Below are 27638 nucleotides of genomic sequence, written 5' to 3'. Positions count from 1 at the left end.
TACTACTGCAACTGCCATTCCTGCTTGTGTGGATAAACTGTACTTTTGTGCCTGTGTAGAGCACTGCACTGACTGCACCAAATTCCATTTCTCCTCCTCCATACAATCTATTTAGAAGCAGTTCTCTCAGAGGCTGAGTGAACTGCTTCTAAATTCCTCACTTTAATCATGAGAAAACTTGCCCTAAATATAAGAGTCAGTCCATGATTCATTCTAAGCTATAACTGCAGACAAGATCAAAACAGAACAGAGTGGGTTGGGCATGCTAGTTAGAGCACAATCATCTCCTCCACTCTTTCCCCTGCCCCCCATTTAAAAACAGAGCTTAATAGTTCATATCAGCTGTTACCCACAGAATTACCATTTTCTTCTGTGTGGAGTCAGCATTAAAGTAACAACATTGTAACGAAGAATCTCCAGTAAGATGGCAGACTATTTATAGCAGCTCAAACAGTACTAGGGCTCTAAAACAAAGCCATTTGGGGAACCGAATCATGCAGTCATATATTCTTAGGGCCCTTCATTTTCGGTTTTTATTTTACCCAAAAATGTATGGGTGTTTATTACTATGACAATAAAAACATGAAAATTGGTGGAAAAAACTATTAATAGTTTTCTGGGTAAATATGGGGGGTTATTTTAGTGGATGGAAGGACAGGAGAAGAAAGTATTCAGTAGAGTAATACTTTGATTAACTGAATTCAACATGGTTTGCTGCAGAACTAAAGCTCAAAATACACTGCCACCTTTGAGTTTAAGAAAACAGTATCTCTCTATCCCCCAAAAAAACTTTTCATTTGAATAAACAGTTTACTGTTGTAGACTTAAAACTATTAGCCTATAAATATTTATATTTAATAGTTGGACCATACCATTTGCAGCGCATACACTCAACTTCATGATTTCCTGTTTTGTTTTGAACTTTCAATTACTTCCTTGTGTTCTGATATGTATTCTGATACAGATTTTCGTTTTCTTTCCATTTTAGTGTGTCAGATCTCTAAACCATTATTTAAGAGTGTGAATGTGTACGTAGTGGGCGTGAAATTCATCAGTACATCAAGAACTCACGTTCCTGTTTGTTTGTTGTGTGTATCTTCTAGATTTATACACAGCCTTACTTCACCAGGCAGCTTTGCATATACACACAGACTAGTGTATTATCGTAAATACATACATCTCATGCAAAGTATTGTATTTTCCTAATAAAACAAGTTTTTTATATATCTGAATGATACAAAAATAGGGTGAAAATCAGGGGGGAAAAAAACAAATACTGTTTGTAAAACCCAGGATTTTTTCAGTAAAAATCTGTTTAAACTGAAAACCAAGGGTCTTATATATTCTGAATACAGAAAAATTTTTAAGGGAGAAACACTAATGGAATAAACTGTCTGAAAATGCTTCAGAACTGCTACCATATTATTGGCATACACAAAACAAAAATTAGTTGCACTCATTTAGAGCTACCTAAACTTTGGTGAAGTTTTAACAACTTTGAACAGAAAAAAAGTGTTTTGAAATTTTAAAAGACAAGCTTGCTTGTAAACATGTATGAAGTTCAATTTTTAAAAACTTTGGTCTGAAGCCTGTCTCCAATCTCCTTTGATTGGATTCACTCACCCACCACTTTTTCACTATATGAGACAAACTACAGAACATAAATCAAGCCCTGCCTTTCATTTACACATCCCTTAGAACACCGCACACTCAGCAAAACAGAAGAACCACCATGCTTCATGACACCACAATCTAAATCATGCTTATGCTGTAAACAAATAAAAGTGAGGAAATTCAGAGTGGTAGCTTCTGCAAGCAATACATCAACATGAGGAAAGGCAATCAACCAGTAAAGGAATATGGCAATCTACATACTATGTTTTGGAAATTGCCGTATCTGATTATGATGGTGGTGAATCAGAGAGTTTAAAAATTTAATGAAATAGTAACAATGAAACAGAAAGCTGTGATCTTCCCACTCTGAGGACACTGACTGAAACATAGGGAAGTGCAGCTCAGCAGATGAATACATAAGGGAAGTGACTCGGACACTTTCAGAGTGGAATTAAGTTAACTTCTAGTGAGTAATGGAATTTACCTTAACCCCACATGGAGTCTCCAGCCTCCCATACATTCACCTGCACTTAGCAGCACTTTTCACAAACCATGCCAGCAGACTGCATTTCCCAAGTACAGTAGGAGCAACACAGTCCCCATCATCTTAGTATCTGAGCACCTCACAATCTTTAATATATTTATCCTTACAGCACCCCTGTGAGGTAGAGAAGTGCTATTATTCCCATTTTACAGAGATTAAATAACTTGCCCAAGGTCAGACGTGAAGTTTGTGGCAAAGCAGGAAATTCCACCTCAGTCTCCCACAACCCAAGCTAACCCATCCTCTCCCTCATGGAGATACACCCAGTACGGTACACAATTAAGGAAATAATTAAAGTATGGCTGGAAAAATTCACCCAACACATCAACCCCAGGACTAAGCCTCCTTACCAGGTTTAAAACTACTTGTGTTGCTACTCCAAAGTCATGCCCTCTAAATAAAAGTGTGTGCACACAGTTCATTCTGTACTATCATGGAAACACTGTTAATCAAGTTTTTATACAGTATAGCATTTTTAAATGCAAATTGCAACATCTCTTGCTTAGTTATACTCTTCCCATTTTTAGCTTCATTCCATTTTCTCTCTCATTTCAATCCAGTAGCAGAGGAATCCAGAGTATCATTCAGTGTTTCTTCTTTTCCTTCTCTGCTTGCGCCTCCATTCTCTTTCTTCCCATATTATGTTCACTTTCTCCCTTATATGTGCTGTCTCCCTCCACACACACCCTCCCTCCAACCTTTGCACTGAAATCAATCTCCCTTTCCATTACACTGCTCTCCAACTTCTGGCTTCCTCACTTCGACTGCCACTTGTACTGGGCAGGTACCTAACTTATGATAAGCAACCAGCATGCACAAATGAGCTAAAAAAACCACCACCACCTCTGGTGTGTGTCTCTCACACACCCTGTAACCCTCCCACACAAAGAGTCAGAAAAATTTACCAAACACCTCATAGCTAGAGATTAAATAAAGATGGGAGATCCCACTGACCAGAGGCAATGCCAGGTCAGGAGCCAAGACCCATCCTTGCCCAGTGGCTGAGAAAGAGGAGGATGCTGGGATTCTTACCAGGGACCTTGCTCAGTAGTTCCATCTTTTGTAGTCTCTGACTAGTAGGTAATTTAATCTATTTGTTGGGATGAAGAAGTATATTCTCCCCTTTGGTTCTCCCACCACCACCCATCCTTAACTCCCCTGGGTGGAAGTCTCTGTTAATTTACCCCTCCCCGAGCCTTTACTTTTCATCCAGTTTGTGTGAAACTGATCCAATTCTTATTAGTTTACTGATGTTCAAAAGTAGCAGAGAAAACTAACAAGGCTAATTAGTTTTCACTCTACCACTCCTTGGGAAAGCTCTGAGCAACAACAGAGGCACAAGACTAGTCTGCCTGTAGACTAAGACGACAGCAATTCTACCAGTTTACTTCTGCCTCATGCTGGAATGTTTTCTTTGCAGCCAAAAGGGCTACAAACTTTAAAGAAAATTAGCAAGAAAGCTCAGATTTTACAGACATTGATGACACTTGCCCGGGAACAATTTTTATTGTCTGGAACTAGTGGAATTTTCAAAACTCGATCTAATGCCTGCACATAAGTATTTCTATTAAAAATAGACAACTTTATTTATCATTTATAATTTAAATCCAAATCCCACAATTTCTCCTTGATATACATTTGATTCTATCACAATGTGCATATTTAAAATTATCGTGGCCTATTTTCAAAAGTGCCAAGCACCTATAACTCCCAATGAGTTTTATGAGTGTTCGGCACTTCTGAAAATCTAGGCTTAAAAAAAAAATACAGTACCATTTTACTGGGTGGAACATAATGACAATACTTATGCTCTTTTCAGGGATCTACATAATGCTTTTAATATTCTAGAATTTGGTCTGGAAATTCAGGCATTAGCTTGGTTCACATATTAACCGAGTAACGGAAAATAGGTGGTAAAATATCAGAAAAAAATAGGGTTGTCCTTAAAATCTTTATCATGGCACTTCATGGATCAATATTAAGACCTCATCTTTATATTTTTATTATATTATATATAAAAATATAAAAATAATGACCTTCTTGCACAATACACTCTAAATCTGTGATATACATATTTGATTCACTTATTTGTAACAGTGAAAACATAACTTAACTGTTCAAAGTGACTTGGGAAAGGATTTTGAGTACCAGTAATATGAACTCTACACTATCCTATTAAGCGGATAGTAACTTGAAATTGTTGCAACCATTCACAACATATCTAAGTTTCAGGAGTAAGTACACTTGGATGTAGTAAGTCCTAACAATATTCTCAGGCCTGTAAATAACAAAATTAAGACAACCCATGTCCCAACAATCATTTAATCTAGAAGACTATATTTTCAAGAATATTAATACAATTGTTTCCACTGTATTACAAAAGATGAGTTATGTATACAGTAAAAAAATATTAGCACAACTACAGCAAGAACATTGTGTAGATGCTTCACCCCAATATAGGATATACTGAGAACAGGACAATGCGGCCCAACTCCGACTGGGCCTTTGGATACTACCACAGTATAAACACTTACTACTAAGGCACAGAGGTCACAGAAATTGTGACTCTAAATAAAATGAGTTCAGTTCTGGAAATGGCTCGGGGAAGAAGAGGGGAGTGCTTCAGCTGCAGGGCTAGGCCCAGCTTCTGCTCCAGGTGTTGCTATCTGGCACCACTCAGGTTTTCAGTATCCACCTCTCTTATAGCTGGAGGAGGAGGGGCAGATGGGCCAAACCAAAATGCCATTGCAACCCAGCACATGGGGTCACACCACCAACTGAATTTGGCCCATCTGCCCCTCCACATACAGAGGGGCAGATACCCAAACTTTAGAAGCATCAGGTCTCATGCCCAGAGTGGGGAACTTGGTCCAGGACCTGCTGCAGGGTCAGCTTGCTCTCCAATCCTCCCCACACCCAGCCTTTTCCCAAGACTTCACTGATTATATTTAGGCCACCAAGGACATGAAATGTCTTTTCTGTGGACTGCCTTTAATGAGAAGTACATTTTATGCTAATCTGCATAAAGCAAAACCACACTGCCCCTGCCAGGAACGTTGGTGACCTTTCTGTGACTTTTCCTTTTTTTTCCTGCACCTCTGCCATGAAAATTTACTAAAACATTTTGTGCCAAAATCTGAGCCTCATTTACAACTACTACTACAGGAGAGTAGTCTGCCACTTTTATTATAATACTTGTCAAATATATTAGAGAGATAGGCATGTGTTGCAATGAAATCCTTAGAATCATAGAATCTCAGGGTTGGAAGGGACCTCAGGTGGTCATCTAGTCCAACCCCCTGCTCAAAGCAGGACCAAACCCAACTAAATCATCCCAGCCAGGGCTTTGTCAAGCCTGACCTTAAAAACCTCTAAGGAAGGAGATTCCACCACCTCCCTAGGTAACCCATTCCAGTGCTTCACCACCCTACTAGTGAAAAAGTTTTTCCTAATGCCCAACCTAAACCTCCCCCTCTGCAACTTGAGACCATTACTCTTTGTTCTGTCATCTTCTACCACTTGCACCTGTTTGAGAAATCCAATAAGAACTCATTTTGCATTCCTCTGTGAAGCCTTTATTTTGCCTTTTGATATTCCTCGGTGTGCAGTAACTGCTTTTACAAAATATGTCCATATATCATATCAAGTTTGAACCCTTATGCATTCCCTTGATAAACAAGCTTCAGGCCCAAACCTGTATACAATATTATATGGAAATGTTGATCTTTGATAGTCCTTAGCTAATAGAATTTATTTATAAACTTTGCAAGGACACCACCACCACAATACCTGCTCATGTCAGACCATGTTTATCTTCACAGCACCATTCTAATAAGGGAGGTATTAACCCCATGTTACACTTGGAGAACTGCAGGACAGAAAGACTGAGTTACTTGCCCAACATCACACAGGAAGTTTGTGGCAGAGAAAAAAAAAAAGAAAGCAAATCTGAGCCACAGTCCAGTGCCTTAGCCACAAAACCATCCTTCCCTTGGAAGCACTCCAAGCTGCTAAAGTTAGGCAGTTCCTTATATACACACACAAAACACTTTCCACCTTCCAACTCCTTTACAAATACCCCTCTGGGATAGGTAGGACTAATCCCCATTTTACTGATGGGCAAACTACGCCACTGAAGTACCTTTTCTTAACAAGCTAGATTCCTTCAGAGCCCATACACTCCCTTGAAGAAAACAAGGGGGGAAAAGCCTCAGATGTTTTTCAAGAGACAGATTTTAGATACCTAAACACAATTATGTCCAAGCATCATTTCCACAACTTACTATCATTAGTCCATTTGTATTATTAGCGTTGGCCCTCTGTCAAGTGACAGCAGATGTCAAAGCCTGGCAGGTCAGCTTCCTGTTGTTGGAGAAATCTGTGATGCTAAACCGGGATATAGTCTTTGCGCAACTTGTTTACTTCACACTATATATAGCAGTGCTTGAACACAGGTGGTCACAAAGGGCATGCAGGCAGCCCCCTCATTCAAGAAACTCAGCCAAAACATCAATGCCCAGTTCCAGTGAGCAAATATGCTTCAAAAACTAACCCTAGTAAAACAGATTAAATCAGAGATCAAACTCCCAAGCTGATTGCCATGGCTCTCCACAAAAAAAAAAAAAAAAAAAGAATCTACTAAAAAAATTAACAATGATGCAACATTTCGGCAGACTGAGAAGTGCTTGCATGCTAAGAGAAAACTTGAAGATGAACAGCAAGGTCTGGCGACTCCCATCACAACATTTTTATTTATTACAGAATAGTGCATGAAGGCATCTCCAGGATTAGGGCCCCATTGTACTCAGCTATGTACACAGGAAACCAGAGTCTCACCCATCAAGAACTTACTTGTTGCCTTCAATTCGATTGTAACAAAGTGAGTAAAAACAAAAGAAAAAAAGCAGGAAAAGGGAGAGAAGAAGAGAGTATACATAGCTCATAGTATGCACAACTCTGTTTTTGAAAAATGTAAACTAAGTTACTGTTTTAAAAATTCCTAATTAAAAGGTCATGCCCCGATCTCAGGAAAAGTGTGCATGGGCTTGCTGCCTATATTAGTTTATTCCCCTTGTATATGAACTATCCAAAAGTTTCCATCTACATAGCATTATTAGTTATCCCCCTCTCTTTTTTTTTCCTCCTTCTTTTAAAAAGAAAAACAAAACTACCCCCCACTACTTCCTCTGACGATAGGTCCCTAGAACTGTGGTGCCATGCCCATGTGGTACTGGGAAACCACCAAAATCCCAAGAGTTCTACTTTCACTACTGCTGTCTTTTGGGCATGGGTGGGACTCTATACGCATCAAGTGAGAGAGTGCAAAAGTCGAGCATATACGCTGACATACTTTTTTTTTTATTCTAAATAGCTTGAGGGGAAAACTAGGAAGATTCACTGTGCAATTCATCAGCATTTCAATAGTCAACTGCAAACTGGAAGCAGTGATTTCTGTTCCTTCATTTAGACCTTGTATTTTTCACACTTACTGGTTTCTGTGGCAATCAGCACATTCTCCTGCATTCAGTCAAATAAAGAGCAACCAAATCTACAAAACAAGTTCCTCTAGGGCAGTGATTCTCAACCATGGGTACGTGTACCCCTGAGGGTACATAGAGGTCTTCAAGGGGGTACATCAACTTATCTAGATATTTGCCTAGTTTTACAACAGGCTACATAAAAAGCACCAGCAAAGTCAGTACAAACTAAAATTTTATACAGTGACTTGTTTATACTGCTCTATGTACTATACACTGAAATGTAAGTACCATATTTAAATTCCAACTGATGTATAATTATATGGCGAAAATAAGCAATTTTTCAGTGTGTTGTGACACTTTTGTATTTTTATGTCTGATTTTGTAAGCAAGTAGTTTTTAAGTGAGATGAAATTTGGGAGTACAGAAGACAAATCAGACTCTTGACAGAGGTTCAGTAGACTGGAAAGGTTGAGAGCCACTGCTCTAGGGTACTTAAGGAACTAGCTGAAGCAATCTCAAAACCATTAGCAATTATTTCAAGAACTCATGGAGGAGGAATGAGATCCCAGAGGACTGGAAACGGGTAAACATTTAAGTGCAGAAACAAATTACAGACCATCAGTCAGGCTAACTTCGACACCTGGAAAGATACTGGAACAAATTACCTAACAATCAATTTGTAAGCACCTTGATGATAAAAGGGTTATAAGGAATAGCCAGCAACCATGTTAAATCAGCCTCATTTCTTTCTTTGACAGGGTTACTGGCCTAGTGGATGGGGCCCGGGAGAGGGTGGGAAGCCGTAGACAAAATATATTTTGATTTTAGTAAGGCTTTTGTCACAGTCCCACATGACAGTCTCATAAGCAAACTAGGGAAATGTGGTCTAGATGAAATTACCATAAGATGGGTGCACAACCTGTTGAAAGACCATACTCAGGACTGGTCTACACGGGGGGGAAGGAATCGATCTAAGATACGCAACTTCAGCTATGTCGAAGTATCTTAGTTCAACTTACCTAGCCGTCTTCATGGCAGCGAGTCGACTCCTGCAGCTCCCCCGTTGACGCTGCTTACTCCTCCTGCCAAGGTGGAGTATGGGGATCGATTCGTGGATCGATTTATCGCATCTAGACGAGATGCGATAAAATCGATCCCCAATAGATTGATTACTACCCACCGATCCAGCGGGTAGTATAGATGTACCCTCAGAGAGTAGTTATCAGTGAGTCACTATCAAACTGGGAGGCAGTATCTAATGGAGTCCAGCAGGAGTCAGTACTGGGTCTGGCATTATTCATATTTTCATTAATTACTTGGATAATGGAGTGGAGAGTAAGCTTATAAAATTTGCAGAGGACACCAAACTGGGAGATGTTACAAGCACTTCGACGGGCAGGATAAGAATTCAAAATGACCTTGACAAATTGGAGAGTTGGTCTGCAATTAAGAAGCTGACATTCAATAAAGACAAGTGCAAAGTACTTCACATAGGAAGGAGAAACCAAATATACAACTACAAAATGGAGAATCACTAGCTAGGCAATAGCACTGCTGAAAAGGAGCTGGGGGTTAAAGAGTATCACAAACTGAATATGAGTCAACATGATGCAGTCATGAAAAAGGCAAATATGACTGAAGTATATTAACAGGAGTTTCATATGCAAGACATGGGAGGTAACTGTCCCACTCTGCTTGGCACCGGTGAGGCCTCAGATGGAGCACTGTGTCCAATTCTGGGCACCACACTTTAGGTAAGATGGAGACAAATGGAGATGGTCCAGCAGAGAGCAACGAAAATGATAATAAAAAGTTGAGAAAACCTGACCTATGAGGACAGAGTAAAAAAAAAAAAGGAAAGAAAAGTTAAAAAATTGGATATGGTTGCTCTTGAGAAAAGAAGATCTGATAACAGTCTTCAAACCCGTTAAGGGCTGTTATAAAAAGGACAATGACCAGTTATTCTCCATGTCCACCGAAGGTAGGACAAGAAGTAATAGGCTTAATCTGCAGCAAGGGAGATCTAGGTTAGATATTAGGAAATATCGATGGGTAGTTAAGATCTGGAAAAGGCTTCCAAGAGAGGTTGTAGAATCCTCATCACTGGACGTTTTTAAGAACAGACTGGATAAACACCTGTCATAGATAGTTTAGGTTTACCTGGTCCTGCCTCAGGGCAGGGGACTGGACTTGATAACCAGGAGTGCGCAAACTACGGCCCCCAGCTGTTTTAATCCGGCCCTTGAGTTCCAGCCTGGGGCTTATCCCGCTCCCATGCTCCAGCCGGGGAGGAGGGTCGGGGGCCACTCTGTACGGTCCCCAGAAGCAGCAGCATGTCCCCTCCTTGGGCTCCTACATGTAGGGGCAGCCAGGGGACTCCATTCCACACGCTGCCTCTGCCCCAAGCGCTTCTCCTACAGCTCCCACTGGCCAGGAATCGCAGCCAATGGGAGCTGCAGGGGCAACGTCTGTGGACGGGGCAGCACTCAGCAGAGCCGCCTGGTCATACCTCTGCGTAGGGCCCAGAGCAGGGACATGCCGCTGTTTCCAGGAGTCACTTGAGGTAAGTGCCATCCAGAGCCTGCACCCCGAGCCATCCCCCTGCACACCAACCCCCTGCCCCAGCCCTGATCCTCCCCCAACCCTCCCAACCCCTCAGTCCCAGCCTGGAGCACCCTCCTGAACCCCAAAACCCTCATCTCCAGCCCCACCCAAAAGCCTGCACACCCATCTGGAGCCCTCCCGCACACTGAACTCTTCATTTCTAGCCACACCCCAGAGCCTGCACCCCCAGCCAGAGCCCTCACTCCTCCCGCACCCCAACCCCAATTCCGTGAGCATTCATCGCCCGCCACACAATCTATACCCAGATGTGGCCCTCGTGCCAAAAAGTTTGCCCACCACTGTGATAAACTCTCAAGGGCCCTCCCTTACATTCCTATGATTCTGTAAGACAAAGACACCAATAATTTGAGGAGAACACAAAGTAAGCCTCTAGAAGTGCTCCAAGACCCTTATTTCAGTGAAACACACTGCTTACCCCTTTCCATATATAAATGTTTCATGATATAACCTTTGACCTACATGAGATCATCCCTCTTTGTTCAAAGTTCAAACAGAGAGAGAATTTGCTATTACATTAGGATCTGGGTCAATAACAGTGTTCAGTTTTTGTAGCAAGGCTCAAATCCTAATATGTGGTAAGATATGAATATTTCTGTACCCACTGAAAGTACCAGTACACACTGGGAGAAAAGAATTATTCCCCTTGAAAACTTATTGTCAGCAGGAAATTCAAATCAGCCCTAAGTGTTTTGAAATACCATTCTGCCTTGCAAGAGACGGGGGGAAGGATGTATAGTAATGCTTACTGTCCATTATATTAATGAAACTGCTGAAGTGACCCTGCTAATTCTGGTGCAGGGCAGAAATTAGCAAACAGAGCAAAGACCCTACACCTAATGAATAAAAAGCAAAACACTGCTCTCATTGGACAGCTGTAAAATGGCCTGTTTAACTGCACTGCTATTTAGAAGGCTCTTTAGCACTCAAAATATATCTGCCGTGCAAACCAACTGAAGTGGGTGTTTAAAAAAGCAATTTAACTTCTGCTTACATTAATACTGAAACTACTCTGTAAAACACATCTAAATTTAGCAAAGACTCCTCCCACATACACAAGTATGTACAACAATTCAAAATGAAATCTAAAGTAAATCTATGGGTGACATTGGCTTACCGTATCAGAAGTACTGGTGATTAATGCTCAATTGGAGACATTTTAAATAGGCCTCATTTTCATAAGGTACATTCTCAACACTTTCTGAAAAACAGGTCTCTTTAAAATATCTCAAATTGAGCACCTAAAAATGGAGACACACAAAACCACTAGCCATTTTTGAAAATCCTATTATTGGATTATATTGCTTCTGAAGACCACCATTACAATCATCATTAATACAGTCTAGCATGTACATTTAGATAAAATGAACTGCAAGGTTTTGGAGATGTGCGTCAAACAAATTTCCCAAAGCTCGATTATAATTTTTATATCAGCAAATTTCCCCACCATTTCACTTAGTAATTGCAGTTTCTGATAAATATCAACAGAACATTCACTAGGTAGTCTCCTGACATCAATTTCCTTAAGTTCAGTAGGTGAATCAAAGCTGCTCTACTCAGAGTTACGTCACAACAAAAAAATTGCTTCTATGCATCTTATTTGGTTTAAATGTCAGGCTTATTCTTGAAGCCAAATAAAAAGGATTTCACTTTTAGAGTAATGGACCCTAAGCAATAATTATGCATACAAATAGGCAAAATAACAAATCTCTATAAAGCATATCTAGGTTAGCACAAGCATGGCCCAGAACAATGTTTTGCTCTGCAGCTCCTATGTCTCTTTTCACAACTGCATTTTTTGCCTAGTGCTAATTGCTAAACAATAGTACATAATAGGTCCCAGCCTACCAAGAAACATGAGAGGATTTTCTTGTAACTGTAAAACTACAGTATCCCAGAATCGTATTGATACTCTACATGGCTGTTATAGACTTTGCCGCAAACATCAAGTCATAAGCAATCTGAATAGCCTACATCTTATCAATTATGCAACCGATTCACATCCACTATTAAGTCCTTTCACCACCCCCTAAACCACCTTTGGAAGAATCTTGGAAGAAAAATAACTAACTGTTAATTGCCACATCTCGGAAATGGTTCAAAAACAAGACTCTCGGATTCATTGATTTTATTCTTTGTGCGTGTCAGCTGGAAAGTATCTAACAATGCTGAATTCATTTTACAACAAACTGCAATTTGTCTGGATACTCAGAGGACTCTCTGTTTCAAATACTACACATACACACCACAAAATTAAAAGGTAAAAGAACATTAAGGTTGCAAAGTCAAGCACTCAAAAGCTAGGAAATGCCAGAATTAAGGTTGCCTTTGCAATTTTAATTTGGCCTCCATGTGTATACCTTATGATAGGGTTTCATTACACGATTATTTTTTTTGCCATACCTCATTCAGAGCACAGAATAGACTGCTCATTTAACAGCTATTCAATATTGTGTTTTCTCCTCCTTGCTCAATGCCTTATTTGCTGTACATTAATCACAGAATATCAGGGGTGCAAGGGACCTCAGGAGGTCATCTAGTCCAATCACCTGCTCAAAGCAGGACCAATCCCCAACTAAATTCATTATTCAAACCTTGCTCTGAAGACAATTATTAATTTCCCAATGGGCTTTTCTATAGTGTGCATCACTGTCGTAGCAAAGTGCTTCACAAACATTAATTTATTTTCACAACACCCTTGTGAGATGAGAGGTATTATCCCCATTTGACAGATGGAGAACTGAGGCACCAAGAGATCACGGTCAAACCTATCCACTAATTTTGGATGCCCAATTTGAGATGTCCAAGATCTGATTTTTCACTGTACATAGCATTATATAGCATTTTATATGCTATAAAACAGCTCCCATTGACTTTAGTTGCAGCTGTAAGTGCTCAGAACTTCTGAAAACTCAAGCCTCAGAATCCTAAATCAAGCACCCAGAAGATAAGGAACACACCATTAGTGATCACAAGTGAAAAGTTTGGTATAAGCAATGACTAGCATCACACAGGAGGTCTGTGGCAAAAACAGAGATGGAGTACGCCCAGTGTAGATGCAGTGTTCGAGGAATCTAGCTGCTAAAATCTAAGATGTCGCTACAGAGCACGTGCCCACTGCAATTTTGCAAAGGCATATAACTTGGCCAAATTTGGGCAGATTTTCACAGGGATAGTACACAGAAGTCACCACCTGCCAAATTTCAAGGCTCTGCTCCAAAGCATGGGAGGGCTAGAGCTTTTTCAAAGAAAGGATTTCCAGATTGTTTTGCCCATGTTAAAAAAAAAAATGTATTTTTCCCTAGCCTCATTCTCAAACGGCTGAACTTCTCCCCAAAAAAATCTGCCTCAGGCAGCCACCCAGCACAGAAAATTTCAGCCTAAATGGTTAAAGTTTGGCAAAGTTACAAGCAACTAATAACAGGGTCTTATAATGGGAAGTGTTAGGCAACCTTAATGATAGGTGATGCTACCAGCTGCACCTATAATCAAATGAGTCAGTACTTGCAAATGAGAGGAACCTGTATCATGATAGAATGCTCAGGATAAGTAAGAGTCCTGTATACATTCCCTATTTTTCAGGGAACTATTCTATTCTTTGTATGTACACGTAACAGTAATATTCAAGTGCTTTCCTGTAGTACATTAAGTGACATGACAAACATCTGCCATGCACGGTTTGTTCTCCCCAAGGGGAGAATTTCATGTTATATGTAGTGGAACATTTTGTTTTGGTAGAATTTTTATTCTTTTAATATACATGTAGTTATGTTTTTACATTAGAGCTTGCACTTGTAGTGAAAGGTAACAAGATTTGTGACGGTCCTTGGTTCTCATGGGAATTTATTCCACAGGAAGCCATCAACAGCACAAATGATTTGATCTCTCAGAACAACATGTTAAAGACATTTCCCCTGTACATTCCATTTAGTTTTAATATCTAGATGTAATCTGGGGTCAAATCACTAAGACAAATATTCTGTTATGATATAGTCAATAGAGGCTTTTGCACATTCCTGCCCCCATGGGTTCTACTGCCTTCACTTTCAGGGTCCTACATGATGAAGATGCTCAATGGCAGCAAGACCTGGATAACACTCTTTTAGCAAACACTCATCAGCCCTGACAAGCCAGTGGAGAGGAACATTCAGCACTCCCTCCCCATTGGCCCACTTCATGTGTAATTGGGCCCAGGTATTTTTTTTTTGCTTTGCAGCAGACAGCTAACCATAGGAGTTGCATCTCCGAGTGTCTGTCCTAACTCCTTTAGCCATTCTTTCATAATCCTGTCAACTTCTTTAACACCAGACAGGTTCACTGCTCATACGTCAATATCCTGTGTGACCTTCCCTTTGTTCCAATTTGTTCCACCCATCTAGTTCTTTAGTTCATGCATAAACATGAAGGACTTGCCTACACTGGGGAAGTGCTTTCTGTTATAACAATGTTAAACACTCAAGGTAAACAAGAATGGTTGTGTTTTAAAATCACATCTCCTCATCATATTAATTGTGAACCACAACCAGCTGACAATTTTAACTCGACAGTCCTTGTCTATATTGAGTGCTAAGTTGTGCTTAACTCCTTTGTTAATATGTATTATAACTAGGGCTGCCAAGAGATTAATTGCGCAATTAAAAATGATTAAATGTTAACACTATTAATTGCGCTATTAAACAATAGAACACCATTTATTTGAATATTTTGGATGTTTTCTACATTTTCAAATTTATTGATTTCAATTACAACACAGAATGCGAAGTGTATAGTGCTCACTTTATATTTATTTTTTATTACAAATATTTGCACTGTAAAAAACAATTAATACAAGTACATAGTCCAATCTCTATCATGAAAGTTGAACTTACAAATGTAGAATTATGTACTGAAAAAACCTGCATTCAAAAATAAAACAAATGTAAGACTTTAGAGCCTACAAGTCCACTCAGTCCTACTTCTTGTTCAGCCAATCGCTGAGACAAACAAGTTTGTTTACATTGCCAGAAGATAATGCTGCCCACTTCTTGTTTACAACATCACCTGAAAGTGAGAACAGGCATCTGCATGGCACTGTTGTAGCCGGCACTGTAAGATATTTACATGCCAGGTGTGCTAAAGATTCATATGTCCCTTGATGCTTCAACCACCATTCCAGAGGATGTGTCCATGCTGATGACGGGTTCTGCTCGATAACGATCCAAAGCAATGCGGACCAACACACGTTCATTTCATCATCTGAGTCAGATGCCACCTGCAGAAGGTTGATTTTCTTTTTTTGATGGTTTGGGTTCAGTAATTTCCGCATCAGAGTGTTGCTTTTAAGACTTCTGAAAGCATGCTCCACACCTCATCCGTCTCAGATTTTGGAAGGCACTTCAGATTCTTAAATCTTGGGTTGAGTGCTGTAGCTACCTTTAGAAATTTCACATTGGTATTTTCTTTGCATTTTGTTTTAAGAACACTTTCACTGCAAATTTGACAAACAACATGCTGGGTCATCATCCAAGACTGCTATAACATGAAATATGTCAGAATGTGGGTAAAACAGAGTAGGAGACATACAATTCTCCCCCAAGGAGTTCAGTCACAAATTTAATTAATGCTTTTTTTTTTTTAAACGAGCGTCATCAGCATGGAAGCATGTCCTCTGGAATGATGGCCCGAAGCATGAAGAGGCATATGAATCTTTAGCGCATCTGGCATGTAAATAATTTGCGACACCAGCTACAACAGTGCCATGCAAATGCCTGTTGTCACTTTCAAGTGCATTGTAATTAAGAAGTGGGCAGCATTATCACCTATAAGTGTAAACAAACTTGTCTGACTTAGAGATTGGTTAAACAAGGAATAGGACTGAGTGGACTTGTAAACTGTAAAGTTCTACATTTTGTTTTGTTTTTCAGTGCAGTTATATAACCAAAAAAATATATATTTGTAAGTTGCACATTCACGAAAAAGAGATTGCACTAGGGTACTTATATGAGGTGAACTGAAAAATACTACTACTTTTGTTTACAAGTATTTGCACTGTAAAAATGATAATCAAAAATAATACCAAGTGAGCACCGTACACTTTGTATTCTGCATTGTAATTAAAATCTATTATATTTGAAAATATAGAAAAACATCCGAAAATATGTAATAAATTTCAATTGGTATGCTACTGTTTAACAGTGCAATTAATCATGATTTTTTTTAAATCAAGATTAATTTTTTTGAGTTAATCGTGTGAGTTAACTGTGATTAATTGACAGCCCTATAACATGGTGCAATCTCTCAGTAGATATGTCCAAAATTAAGATAAACAGGATCAAGCACTAAGTCTTTTTCAGCCATCCCAGCTGACAAATCACAATGACTGACTGCATGCCAGTGCAGATCCCCATGAACGAGGCTTGCCAATGCAGCTCCCAACAAACAGTGTTTGAACATTGATGCTGTAACTCCATGCTGGCATGTAATTATTTATTATCTACTAATCACAGGTGCACGCTGTGCTTTACAGACTGCTTAGGTGTATTACTTTGTAAGTGGGTAAATTAATTCGCCTTCACTCTGAATTTGTTTTACTGGGTTTTTTTTTTTTTAATAAAAGATTTATTAACTTTTGCATGTGCCATAGAGAAGATCAGTCATGAAAGAAGCAACTTCTCAGAGATTTTAAGGAGAAGGAGGTCACTGAATACATAGGAAGAGCGAGTCCGTAGCAGGCATAGGGGTGACATGAAAAAAAGGCACAGAGTTGCAAATGGGAAGAGGAGAACTGGAGAGCAGTTCTGGGGGAACTGAAGAGCAGGCACTATACAAGAAAAGGAAAGCAAAAAATGGAAAGGGAAGGAGAAAGATGAGCTCTAAACAGGACAGAGCACATACTAATTTTAACTTTAACAACAAAGGATTTAAAAAAGCCACACATTAAGAATTAAGGCCCAAGTTTTCAAATGACTATTTAGATGCCTCAAGTTTTTGGTACCTAACTTGAGTTACCTTAAAGGGTCCAAATTTTCAAAGGGCTGGGGGCTCGGCGCTTTCTGAAAGCCAGGCATCTTTAAAATGTGTTAAGCTGAACACCTACAAGTTGAAGCATCCAAATTTCTAATCATTTGAAAATTTAAAGCTAAGGCACTTAACCAATAGGAAACCGGTATGAAAACACAGGAAAGGTAGAGGTGGAAGGAGAGAGAGGGTGATGTCAATTGGTGACTTACTTCTTGATGTCACAATCAAGCACCCAACTATGAGTTTTTTAAGGGCATCGGTAACAGAGAAACTAAGGGAGGGGGAAGAAGAAAAGTAAGAAGGGGACAGAGGAGAAGCAAGCATGCCAGCTCTAAAACAGACTTATCAGGTAATAATCTGTCATTTTGCTTCTCTCTCTGAAAGGCTCTGTGGGCTGGCTGCAGCAAAGCGAAAGAAGTTTAGAATAATTTGAAATCACCACCAAAAAAAAAAAAAATTCCACAGGTAAGGAGTCTAGTAAGTTTTACTTTTAAATAGAACAGAGCAGAGATGACGATGAGAGAGAACAGGTAGGGACAAGAGATAGAGTGGAAGTTACAAAGAAGTGGCCTAAGAAAATTGGCCACTAAAACTGATTCATCTAAACTTCCTTACTCATCACAATACTAGGGACCTTGACTTTAATGGAAGCTCTGGCTTATTCTCAAAAATCCAATCTCAATCAAATCAGTTACTACTAACTATGCAATTCTGACACACTGCACAGCTAAAACTTAGTTATTAGTTTATAACAAAAACAATAAGTAAGTATATAACAAAACCAAAGAAAACCAGACTTGGAAATTAAGGGTCAACCTACTGCAGAGGTTAGAGAATAACCAACCAGTGCTCTCAAATACTGTGTGTGCTGCAATAACCGAGTTTACTTAGTTTCCCTAGTTTAATTTACAGCCTTAAAAGGCAGATCAGTACGTTTAAAAGTTGGCATTTTAGGGACTCAGATACTCTGGTGATGGGCATGTTATAAGAGCCTACAGATATTAGCAGGGGCGGCTCTACAAAGTAGGCTGCCCCAAGCAGCGCGCGCGCTGCGCGCCCGCCCCCCCCCCCCCCCGGTCCCCCCCCCTCCCCGCGCCTCCGGGGGGGGCGGGGGCGTGGTTCCTCCGGGCTTCCGCCGGCGCAGTGCCTGCGGCGGGTCACGGGAGGGGACGGGGGGGCGGACGCCTGGCGGAGCCTCTGGGGGCGGCGGGAAGAACGGACCCCGCCCCCCCATGCATGAGGCGCGGCGCGGCCGCGGGCTCGCTCCCGGGCGGCTCCGGCGGCCATGCCGGCATGCGCCCAGAGCTCCCAGCCACATGACGCCCCCCCCCCCCCCCCTACCCCCCCCGCCCCCCGCTGGGCCCTAGCCCCGCCCCTGGATATTAGCTAGCTACCACCCCACCCACCAAGGATCTCTTTGATCTTTCAGATTAACTCCAACTCATGCCAACTTCACTAGGAAGAATTCTTATCAAAGTCAAACCCAAGGGGCAAATCACCTCAATTTTATGCCTTAGCTGTTAGTTAATTTTAGATCTGATTAAAGTTGGTTTTTAATGTATTTCATGGTCTTTCACTGCCTTACATAGTTTTCTTCCTACTCATAGCCTGAAATGCAAGAATGCTGAACTTTTTAATCTCCTCAGAATGTTACTCCAAGTCATCTGGGAGCAAGGCTTTTGGTTTGCTGTGTCCATTGCCTTTAGAATTCACTTCCTGCAATATTCCTCTAAAGACTGCATAGTCCATGTGCATTTTAAAATGCAGAATACATATTTCTTTACCTTTCAGCCACAAGTTATTCCACGTCCTTAATGCCTGCACATCTGCTCAACGATAGAAGCAATCCCCATGTCAAGGTCAGTAGTTAGTTTACAATATATAACCCATTACATCAAATACTGTTCTGTATAAAAGAGGTGGATATAAGAGCTAACCTATTTTGACTAATATTTAAATGTAATACTTTTAATACTTTAAATGTAATGTCCATTTAAACAGTCATTTTCTCAGTTTGTGAAAGTCTTACAAACAGCATCATTATTTAGAATTTTTATTACAATAGTGTGTAGGAATGCCAGTCAAGGATCAAGGACTTACTGTACACATGTGTAACAAAGATGGTGCCCATCATAATCTACATGTGGGGGAGGATATTAAATAGCAGAAAGGGGAACATGAATGCAAAACAAAAACAAAAAAATCAGGGGGATTCCATGGCAAATGTAGCACCCAAATCTATTTTTATTTCGTTGTTTTGTTTTTACCTGACCAGATTTCAACTTGATATTGTCTATAGAATAAAAACAAAACAAAAAATTCCTGCCTCCACAACCACTGAGTTTACCTTTTACAGTTTAATTTGTCAGGCACATTGGTAACATTGTTTTTCTTTTATTTTAAAAATGGCATACACTTACTGTCCAACTGAATATTAATGACATCAAAGATCTCAACATCTGAGAGAGAAAAGTCTTTGCATTTTGTAGGGGAAAGAAGTAGTTTCCACCTACCATCAGTCAGTGAAAAGTATGCTGTTTCAATATAAATTATAAAGGTTTTAGTAAAACTCTGAAAGACACTGCCTGGTCAAATTTGACCTACAGTTTCAGTTTTGGGAGGAGGTGAGGAGAAAACCACCTTTTTCAAAAGTTAAGACAAATAAAAATGTTGCCATGTTTTGAGTTTTTTTAAAACCAACAAACGTTCCCTTATAGCATTTGCAACTCAAATTCCAGCCTTGTGTTAATGCACAAGAACTTGAAAAGGTAACTGACTGGAAACTAACATATTTTCATTGTCTAAGATGACAGAAATGTAAAAGCATGAACAGCATAAACACTGAATAGTTGATTTCAAAACAAATTAATCAGAGAATATTATAACTTTAATATTATAGCTAATATAGTTAATATAGGTTAATATTTCTAACAAGCTTTGAACTAAGCATCAATATTAATACAAACCTAAATAAAATACAGACACAATATAATTAAATCCATGGCTATGTTATTCCATGCAAATGGAATGACTAGGTGTGATTTTATCTCACTCTTCATAGATATTACAGTACTGCTGACAACCATTTTATAGAGTAAGATCATTTTCTTAAAATCAAAAGAAGCTTTATAAGTGGAAACCAGCAGTATCCTTGGTTTCCAGCTGCAATAGACTAATGTCATAAATGACATGTTGTGGCAATGCAACAGCTGTACAGAATTTCACAACAGCACAAATAAACTAAGTGTTTTCTCTGTGTAAGACAACCGATTTCACAAAGGTGACTTCTCATCCAAGAAAATTAATTCACTTAGTGGAAACAAGGAACTGATTAGACAGGTTCACTAACCACAGAGTTCCCTTGTAAACCCTAAATGTCAGGGTAAGATCTGAAACAACTCAAATAATTAAAAATGTAAGAAGCTGAAATGATTTGGGATTAATTTCCATCTCTCTCATAGTAGTCTCTATAACTTCAGCTTCTTGATTCTTTTAATTACGCTAATAAGTTACAACACAGAGTAAAAGTAAACATATTGTCCTAAAATGAGATGCTACATACTTATTCATATATGTTAGATTTACTTGAGACTCTTTGCTTTGGACTTCCCATTCTGTCTCCTCTCACCAGCCTCCCTGTCTCTCCTGACCTTTGAGATAGGAAAGGCCTATGAGGTCCTGGGGACTATCTTCCCCTCAAAGGCAGGCTGGTTCCCCCCACGTTTGGTCCCCTCTGGGGTTACAGTGTTACATCACAGGGCGGCCGGAGCCTGGAGACAGGCTTTTACCCCAAGGGAAAGCGCGCTCACACAAGGGATCCCCTTCACCCCCCGTCCTTAGGGGATGGTCCCCAGGCCATCAGAGCGGTACCTACCTGTATTGCCAGCCCTTGGCGCTGCCGCCGCCTCGGCTGCCGGGGCTCCTACTGCTGTTCTGGGCCGGGAGCGGGATTTCCAGCTTCGCTTCGCTCTCGGACACCCTCATGGCCGCGGCGGACTCCGCACTTTGCATGGCACCGCTTTTAAGCCGCCTGACCCACGAGGGATCCGGAGGGCCCTACGCCCCAGACGCCGCTCCCGCAGCGGGTCCCCGCGGGAGGCCAGCGGCCCTGGGGGAGGGAGACGCTGGGCAAGGGGGCGGCGCAGGTACCGGGGTGCAGCCGTCAGCGGGGCAGAGGAACCGGCTGGTGCACACCGGGGAGATGGCGCGGGGCTGCCCCTGCCGCTCCCCTCTCTCTCCCGGCCTCCTCGCTCCCCGCCGCCCGCGGCACAGGCTCCGCTCCCCGGCTGCGCCTGAGTCACCGCCCACCCCAGGCCGCTGCTCCGGCAGTGGGGCTCGGCCGCGCCCGCCTCCTGTGGGCTCCAGGTCCCGCCCCACCCACCGGGGTCCGGCCTCCGCGTGCGGCGGTCGGAGACACAGAGCCCGCCCCGCCCCGCTCGGCTGGGCTGGGCCGGGCCCGCCGCCGCCGTCCTCTCTGCGCACGGAGAGCGCCGGTGCCAGCGCCGCCTCCCCTTCCGGGTCAGCCGCCTGGCGGGGCAGGGAAGGCTCGGCGGCCATCTTTGTCACGGGCAGCGACGTGCTCCTCTCAGGGGAGGGCAGCTGCAGAGACCCGCTGACCGCTCCCCAGGCGGGGCGCCTCCCTCCGTCCCGCTGCCCCCAGTCCCGCCCTCCCCAGGAGAAGGGGGCGCCTCCCTCTGTCACAGCGGCACCTCCATCCAGGGGTGCTGGGGTTAAAGAGACCCATGGAACCGAGCTGTAAACCCCTGTGATGGAAACGACTTCAAGCCAGGGGGCGTCAGCAACCCCAGCACCAGCCCCTGTATCCCGGTACTGCCCCTCCCCCCAGGAGAAGGGGGCGCCTCCCTCCTCCACAGCAGCTCCTTGGGGCAAAGGGCGACGATCCCATTCTGGGACAGGAGCCACCTCCGTTAGGAGAAGTTTGCCAGGCAGGGTGTGTTTCAGTCAGGCCCCCAGACACTCCTGCGTTCAGGTTGCCAGGGCAATGTGGAAACCTGCCTGTGGGAGTCTGGAAACATGCAAAATTGTCCCCAGGTCATGACAGTGGTTCCATCCATGTCAACACAAACGAGTTTAACCTGCACATCAGTCTGCTAAGGGTGGCACTCCTATCTCTGGTACTTATCCAACTCCCCTTGTCGTAGTATCGGAGTGCCTCAGACTCTCTAGTATTTATCATCACAACACCCCTGTGAAGGAGGGAAGAGCTATTTATCCCTGGTTTACAAATGGGGATAAAGTCACAGGAAATCTGTGAGAGAGCAGCAATTCAAATCCAGATCTAAGCCTAGGAGAGTGCCCTAACCACTGGGAGAGGGCTACAAACATTTGTTGTAAAAGTTACAAATAGGGCTATACCACAGATCTCGGGTGATACCCATGTGGTAAACTGTGGATCTATTTGACTGATTAATTTGATAGTCTGATTGCCTGAACTGCACTCTGCCCTCTTTATCACCATCATCATGGGATGCCCTTTCTGTTCTGGTCCTCAACACTTTCCTCATTTAAATCGCTCCTGCCTGCCCCACTTCTACAAGAGCCCAGTCACATATTTATCAGTTTAATGAATCTCTATGGGAGGGAGGGAGTTGAATGTTGGGAGGGTCCAGTAAAGAGCATTGGAACTGGTGTGTGGAAGAAATATAAGGGCTGAATAGGGGAGGGAAGGCAGGGCAAGGAGATTTAGTGTATTTGGCTTTAATAGAACAACAAAGCAAACAACAACAATGTACTTTGTAAGACTTGTGACTATTAGCATCCAGATCACTTTGGTTGGGAGATCTTTGTCTTTTTAGGGCAGGAATGCGTCTTCCTCTGTGTTTGTACAGAGTATAGTCCAATGTGGTCACAATCCAGACTTGGTCTTCAAGGAACCACCATAACAAATATTAAATATTAATAAAAATTGTCATACTAAAATGCTGCCATATTCTGAATAAGCCACATGTGATGGAAAACAATTGTGGGGTGGGGAGCATTATTGAGATGGCATTGTAACAACCAAACCTCACAGACATGATAGTAGGTGTTTTGTTCATATTTGTGTTCCAAGGGCTGTCATAGCACAAATTAGGATGCTGTTTACTCAAATGGTATAACTGGGGGGAAAACCCCTCACCTTCTAATCAAATCAACACATGGCTTCCCACAGAAAAGGTTTGTTTGTTCAGCAGTGACAGAAAGGTTCTTAATCTGGTTCACCACCTCTGAATGAGCTGAGATATGAAGGTCCATGTATTTGGAGCACTGCATGCAACCTGGCATATTTTGTAAATGTAGGGGTTTTTTTTACCCTACATAGTATGGCATTTTTCAAATACAGTTCTGATTCAAATTAATTCAAACAGCTCAGAGGCATTTGGATTCCCAAGGATTAAGTAAAATTTGAGGCTTTATAACTAAGCTAGCTATTATTATGTATGCATAATCCACTTCTGACCCCTGAATAGAATCCAAACAGCTCCACTCTGTTACAGGCCCTGTAATGCTAAGGGTTAAAGGACAGTCTCCCTTAGTTCAAATAGTAGGGGCTTGTGCTTATGTAAAGAGTTTCTGTCCCTGTTCCTGCTGTAAAGTTGGGAATGGCCATGGTATATAGGATAGCAACAATCATGAAGCCCTAAGTGGCCACAGATTTGTTACACTGCTGTGAGCACTGAGATTTTAACTCCTCTGAACCCTAGACATTCAAGGGCAGCCTCTGTCTAATGAGAAGAATAAATGCTCTCCCCTCATGTTTGTTGGATCTAACTGTTGCTTCTCTTCTTATACTTCGAGCATAAATTCTTTGGGGGCAGTGACCATATTTGTGTGTGTGTGTATGGTTGTAGCATGCTAGGTTTGGACCTCTAGGCACTACAGCAGTACAAATAATAGTGATGGACTAGCTCGTATGTATGTGTACAACTTCTCTAATGAACAGAAAAACGACTTAGTTGTTGGCAGAATATGACACAGTTAATAGAGATTCTCCTTTAGTGCTGTGGGTGAGGGTTTTTTGTTTTTTTACAGTAGGTGTTGAGTTTCATCACCGTGAAGTCCCAAATGGCCATGCTATGTAGCACAGTGACAATTCTCAATGTCTCCAAATGTGTTACGCTATTTTAATCTGATGAGCGCAAAAGAAGCGCCTGAACAGTTTTTTTAAACACATGAAAAATTGCTCGTTTCTTTTATCCTTTCCAAATCTTTTTAACAACATTTTTAGCTACTTGTTTTTTCAAGCCTTTTTTAACTGCTCTTTTTCTTTTTTCCCCATCCTGTTGTATGTCCCGGTGATACTGTTAGAACAAACACCTTAAGTAATGTAGTACACGAAGAGACTGTAAACCCTTGGGCCTGGGTTCCAGGTCTATGCAGTAGCTAACACAATGGGGCCCTGACTCTTTAGGCACTAGGTAACATAAACAATAGCAAAAATGTGATGCTACCCAATATTTCCAGGAGATAAGTGTCTGAAATTCTTTCAGAGCTACAGGTTAAAATAAAGGTCAACATGTGGGCAGCAAGTGTTTAAATTATTTTACCCTCAAATAAAAAAAGATCCAAATTGCATTGTGAGGACAGATTAAATAATGGCTCTCAGTTGTTACATTCTTCAGCCTGGCAACAGCATTCTGGTTGGTTGTTGTTGACTTATTTCCCTTTCAGGTTTCTTGCTGCTGTTTGTTTAAGAAAATTAATCTTTTCTTGTATGGTTTAGGAGACTCTACTTAGGAAAATTAGACAAGAATATGTAATCCATTAACCCTGCCAACAAAAAAGCTAAAATTAAGTGCTGTTCTTACTTGGATGAAGAGCTCAATATTGTTTCAGATCTCTTGAGTTCAAAGGATGACATTTCTTTAACTAGATATCTTCCCATGGTATCTGTCAATGTCACTCTTTCCACATCAGTTTAGGTAATGGGCCTCACGCCCTCACCAGATTGCAACCCCGTTGTAGAACACTCTTCTAGCCTTGGCTATGACCTGTATTCTCTTCTAGGGGGAAACCTTTTGCCTGGGAAGAAGCTATTGTTTTAGTTGATCAGTTGGTGCCCTCTAGCGAATGATGAATGTTAAAGAAAGTTTGATTTCAAATCAAGTACAACACCTCGAAGCCAAGGTTGATAATGGTGAAATAACAGGGACAGTTCTCCTTACAAAAACAAAGAGCTTATTAAGTGGCATCAGAATGAAAAAGCAATACCAGACCATTAAGAGACTCAGTTTTTCTCCACAGAGCAAGTAATCCCCGGGAACAGACATCTTCCTGTAAAAAGGCAGCAACCATACCCACCCCTAAAAATAGGTCTAACTCAGAACTCCTGTGGCACTCTATGTACATGTTATAAATGTTTAAAATACTTGAAACACATGGCTGCATAGGCTACCCAGGACTAAGGATATCGTGAGAGCATTTATCCCAAATAAAAAAAAACCCTCAGTACACAATTCTATCCCTTTAGAACTGAAAGGGACACTTACCACTAGCAGTCGGCTCTATACCACACAAAGGCAATCTTGGGCCATGAGAATGTCAGTAACATTCATAACATCCTTGCCTAATGAGGAAATAGAGTGAGGCTGGACCTTCACTAGTATCCAGTATTAAAAGTGAAGTTCTAGAACTTTACTTTGGGGTCAAATTATTTTCCCTCACCAAAAGCCTGAATGAAAGGACCCAATATGAGGGCTCATCCTAGTAACTGGGGTGTGATTCCTCCCTCAGAGCTGAACACAAACTGAACAGATTGTGGCAGGCAGAAAGGCAAAAGTCCCTTGTTTTGTCTTTCTGCAGCCTCACTCCTCACTACAGCAGAACCAGGCTGGCTCTACTGCTTTTTTGAATTTGTGAACCCATGCCAGGTTGGGCTGGGGGCCATAGAATTTCTTCAGAGGAAGTTCTCTGCCAAAAATAGCCCTCTCTGTGGCCCGACATTCTAAGGAAAAAAACTTGTATTTTAATATACGGACATACCCGGCAAATTTTCCACAACATGACTCACAAGAACTAAGTCAGAAATTTCATGTCCCTAATTCATTTTCTTCTGCTGTGTGCAACTGTTACTGAAAGGAACTCGATAACTTTTCATCTCTTTCCACTAGGCCCTGTGTAACTGCTACTACACCTGCACTGGGATGCTAATCTTGCCTGCAATCTGTTACAAAACAAGAGTAAGGCAGTTGCTTCCTCCTGAGAGGTCCTGGGTTCCCACAGAATCACGCCTTGGGTAACAAGAATATAAATGAGTATAGATTTGCTTCATACATAGTCAATTTTAAAAAACTAGTTAAGGTGTTTACTTATGTCATTACTTCCAGTACCATGGCCTTCCATAATGTGGCATTAAAGAAAAATTACCCAGGCCTGATCCTGATCACCCACAGCTACCACGTCATCTGAAATGAGTAGGAGTTGTGGGTGCTCCACACCTCTCTGAATCAGCTTTTCCTACAGTCCTCATTGGGGACTAGCCATATTCAAAGTTTGAAGTTTTAAAAATCAAAGGGGTTTTAGTTATTTGTGACCCAAAAAGTCTTATTTAAAAAAAAACAACAGGCAAGATATTTTCCCCATCCACCTACAACAACTGAACAAATTTCTCTCCAACTTTAAAAACAAATTACCTTTGGCTGAGACCATGTTTAAACACCCTGGCTGATTGCATTGTGTTCCCATCCAGTAGCTGGTCCACACAGAAGAAAATGGTAGAGACCTATGCCTTGGTGCACATGGTCCTGGTGAAGAAAAGAGAAGAGAAGAGGCTACCCCACCTTCCCCACACTGATGTTTTTCCCCATGAGTATTAGTGAATTAGATAGTTACTCATTGATGAGAAAATAGATGACAAGATATCATTGTTAGTAGTGCTCAATGCCTGTGTTTGTAATCTTTGCAATGATTGACCAATGACTGACTATGAAGGTTAATCACTTACTCAGAGCAACTGACATTTGGTCTATTAATAGTTTGGGAAACACATTTCTTGCTTCTTGTGACTCTCTAGCTGATGGCTATAATAAAGTAGAAACTGGGTGCAAGGGGTATTATTCAGAGCAATAGCACAAAATCTGAAGGGAAAATATAATTAAAAGAACAGCCTGGCCTCCTAAGATAACCTGCATACCACCTGGTATTCCCTGCCCCCATTACAAAAGTAGCCGAGTCAGTGTAACACAGAGCAGAATTTTACCTATAATATTTTAAATTGCTGAAATGGCCTGGTGGAATTTCTAGGTTTCTGACCTTTATACAGGCTAAGGGGCTTGGTTTTATTGAATATTGCTAATTCCCCATGTAGCTTTAATAGGCCAACACCTTTTGTAAGTTATTTGTGATGCTTAGTAGCTGCCCATTTTCTCATAATTTCCTCA

At 41.4% G+C, this 27638-nt stretch overlaps 2 protein-coding genes across 9 annotated transcripts in view; one reads left to right on the top strand and one right to left on the bottom strand.

The window, feature by feature from the left end:
* Nucleotides 1–27007, bottom strand: part of OSBPL11 (oxysterol binding protein like 11) — a 79783-nt gene extending 52776 nt beyond the window's left edge. The window contains exon 1 of one of the 4 annotated variants that reach the window (XM_039495583.1): nucleotides 26892–27007. In XM_039495583.1, coding sequence (XP_039351517.1) covers nucleotides 26892–26932 — 41 coding nt within the window. In that variant the 5' untranslated portion in view covers nucleotides 26933–27007. Of the gene's footprint in view, nucleotides 1–20821; nucleotides 20954–21133; nucleotides 21706–26891 lie in introns of those variants that run through there. The other 3 variants (XM_039495582.1, XM_039495585.1, XM_039495584.1) reach the window with 3 other exon arrangements.
* Nucleotides 17502–27638, top strand: part of LOC120375032 (glycerol-3-phosphate dehydrogenase [NAD(+)], cytoplasmic-like) — a 52787-nt gene continuing 42650 nt past the window's right edge. The window contains exons 1-2 of one of the 5 annotated variants that reach the window (XM_039495591.1): nucleotides 17502–17608; nucleotides 19051–19118. In XM_039495591.1, coding sequence (XP_039351525.1) covers nucleotides 19074–19118 — 45 coding nt within the window. In that variant the 5' untranslated portion in view covers nucleotides 17502–17608; nucleotides 19051–19073. Of the gene's footprint in view, nucleotides 17609–17703; nucleotides 17725–19050; nucleotides 19119–27638 lie in introns of those variants that run through there. The other 4 variants (XM_039495595.1, XM_039495593.1, XM_039495594.1 and 1 more) reach the window with 4 other exon arrangements.

The sequence above is a fragment of the Mauremys reevesii genome, linkage group 11 (assembly GCF_016161935.1).
Source record: "Mauremys reevesii isolate NIE-2019 linkage group 11, ASM1616193v1, whole genome shotgun sequence".
Lineage (NCBI taxonomy): Eukaryota > Metazoa > Chordata > Testudines > Geoemydidae > Mauremys > Mauremys reevesii.
Note: the sequence above shows the minus strand (reverse complement) of the source record. Positions and strands in the feature narration are given on the sequence as shown.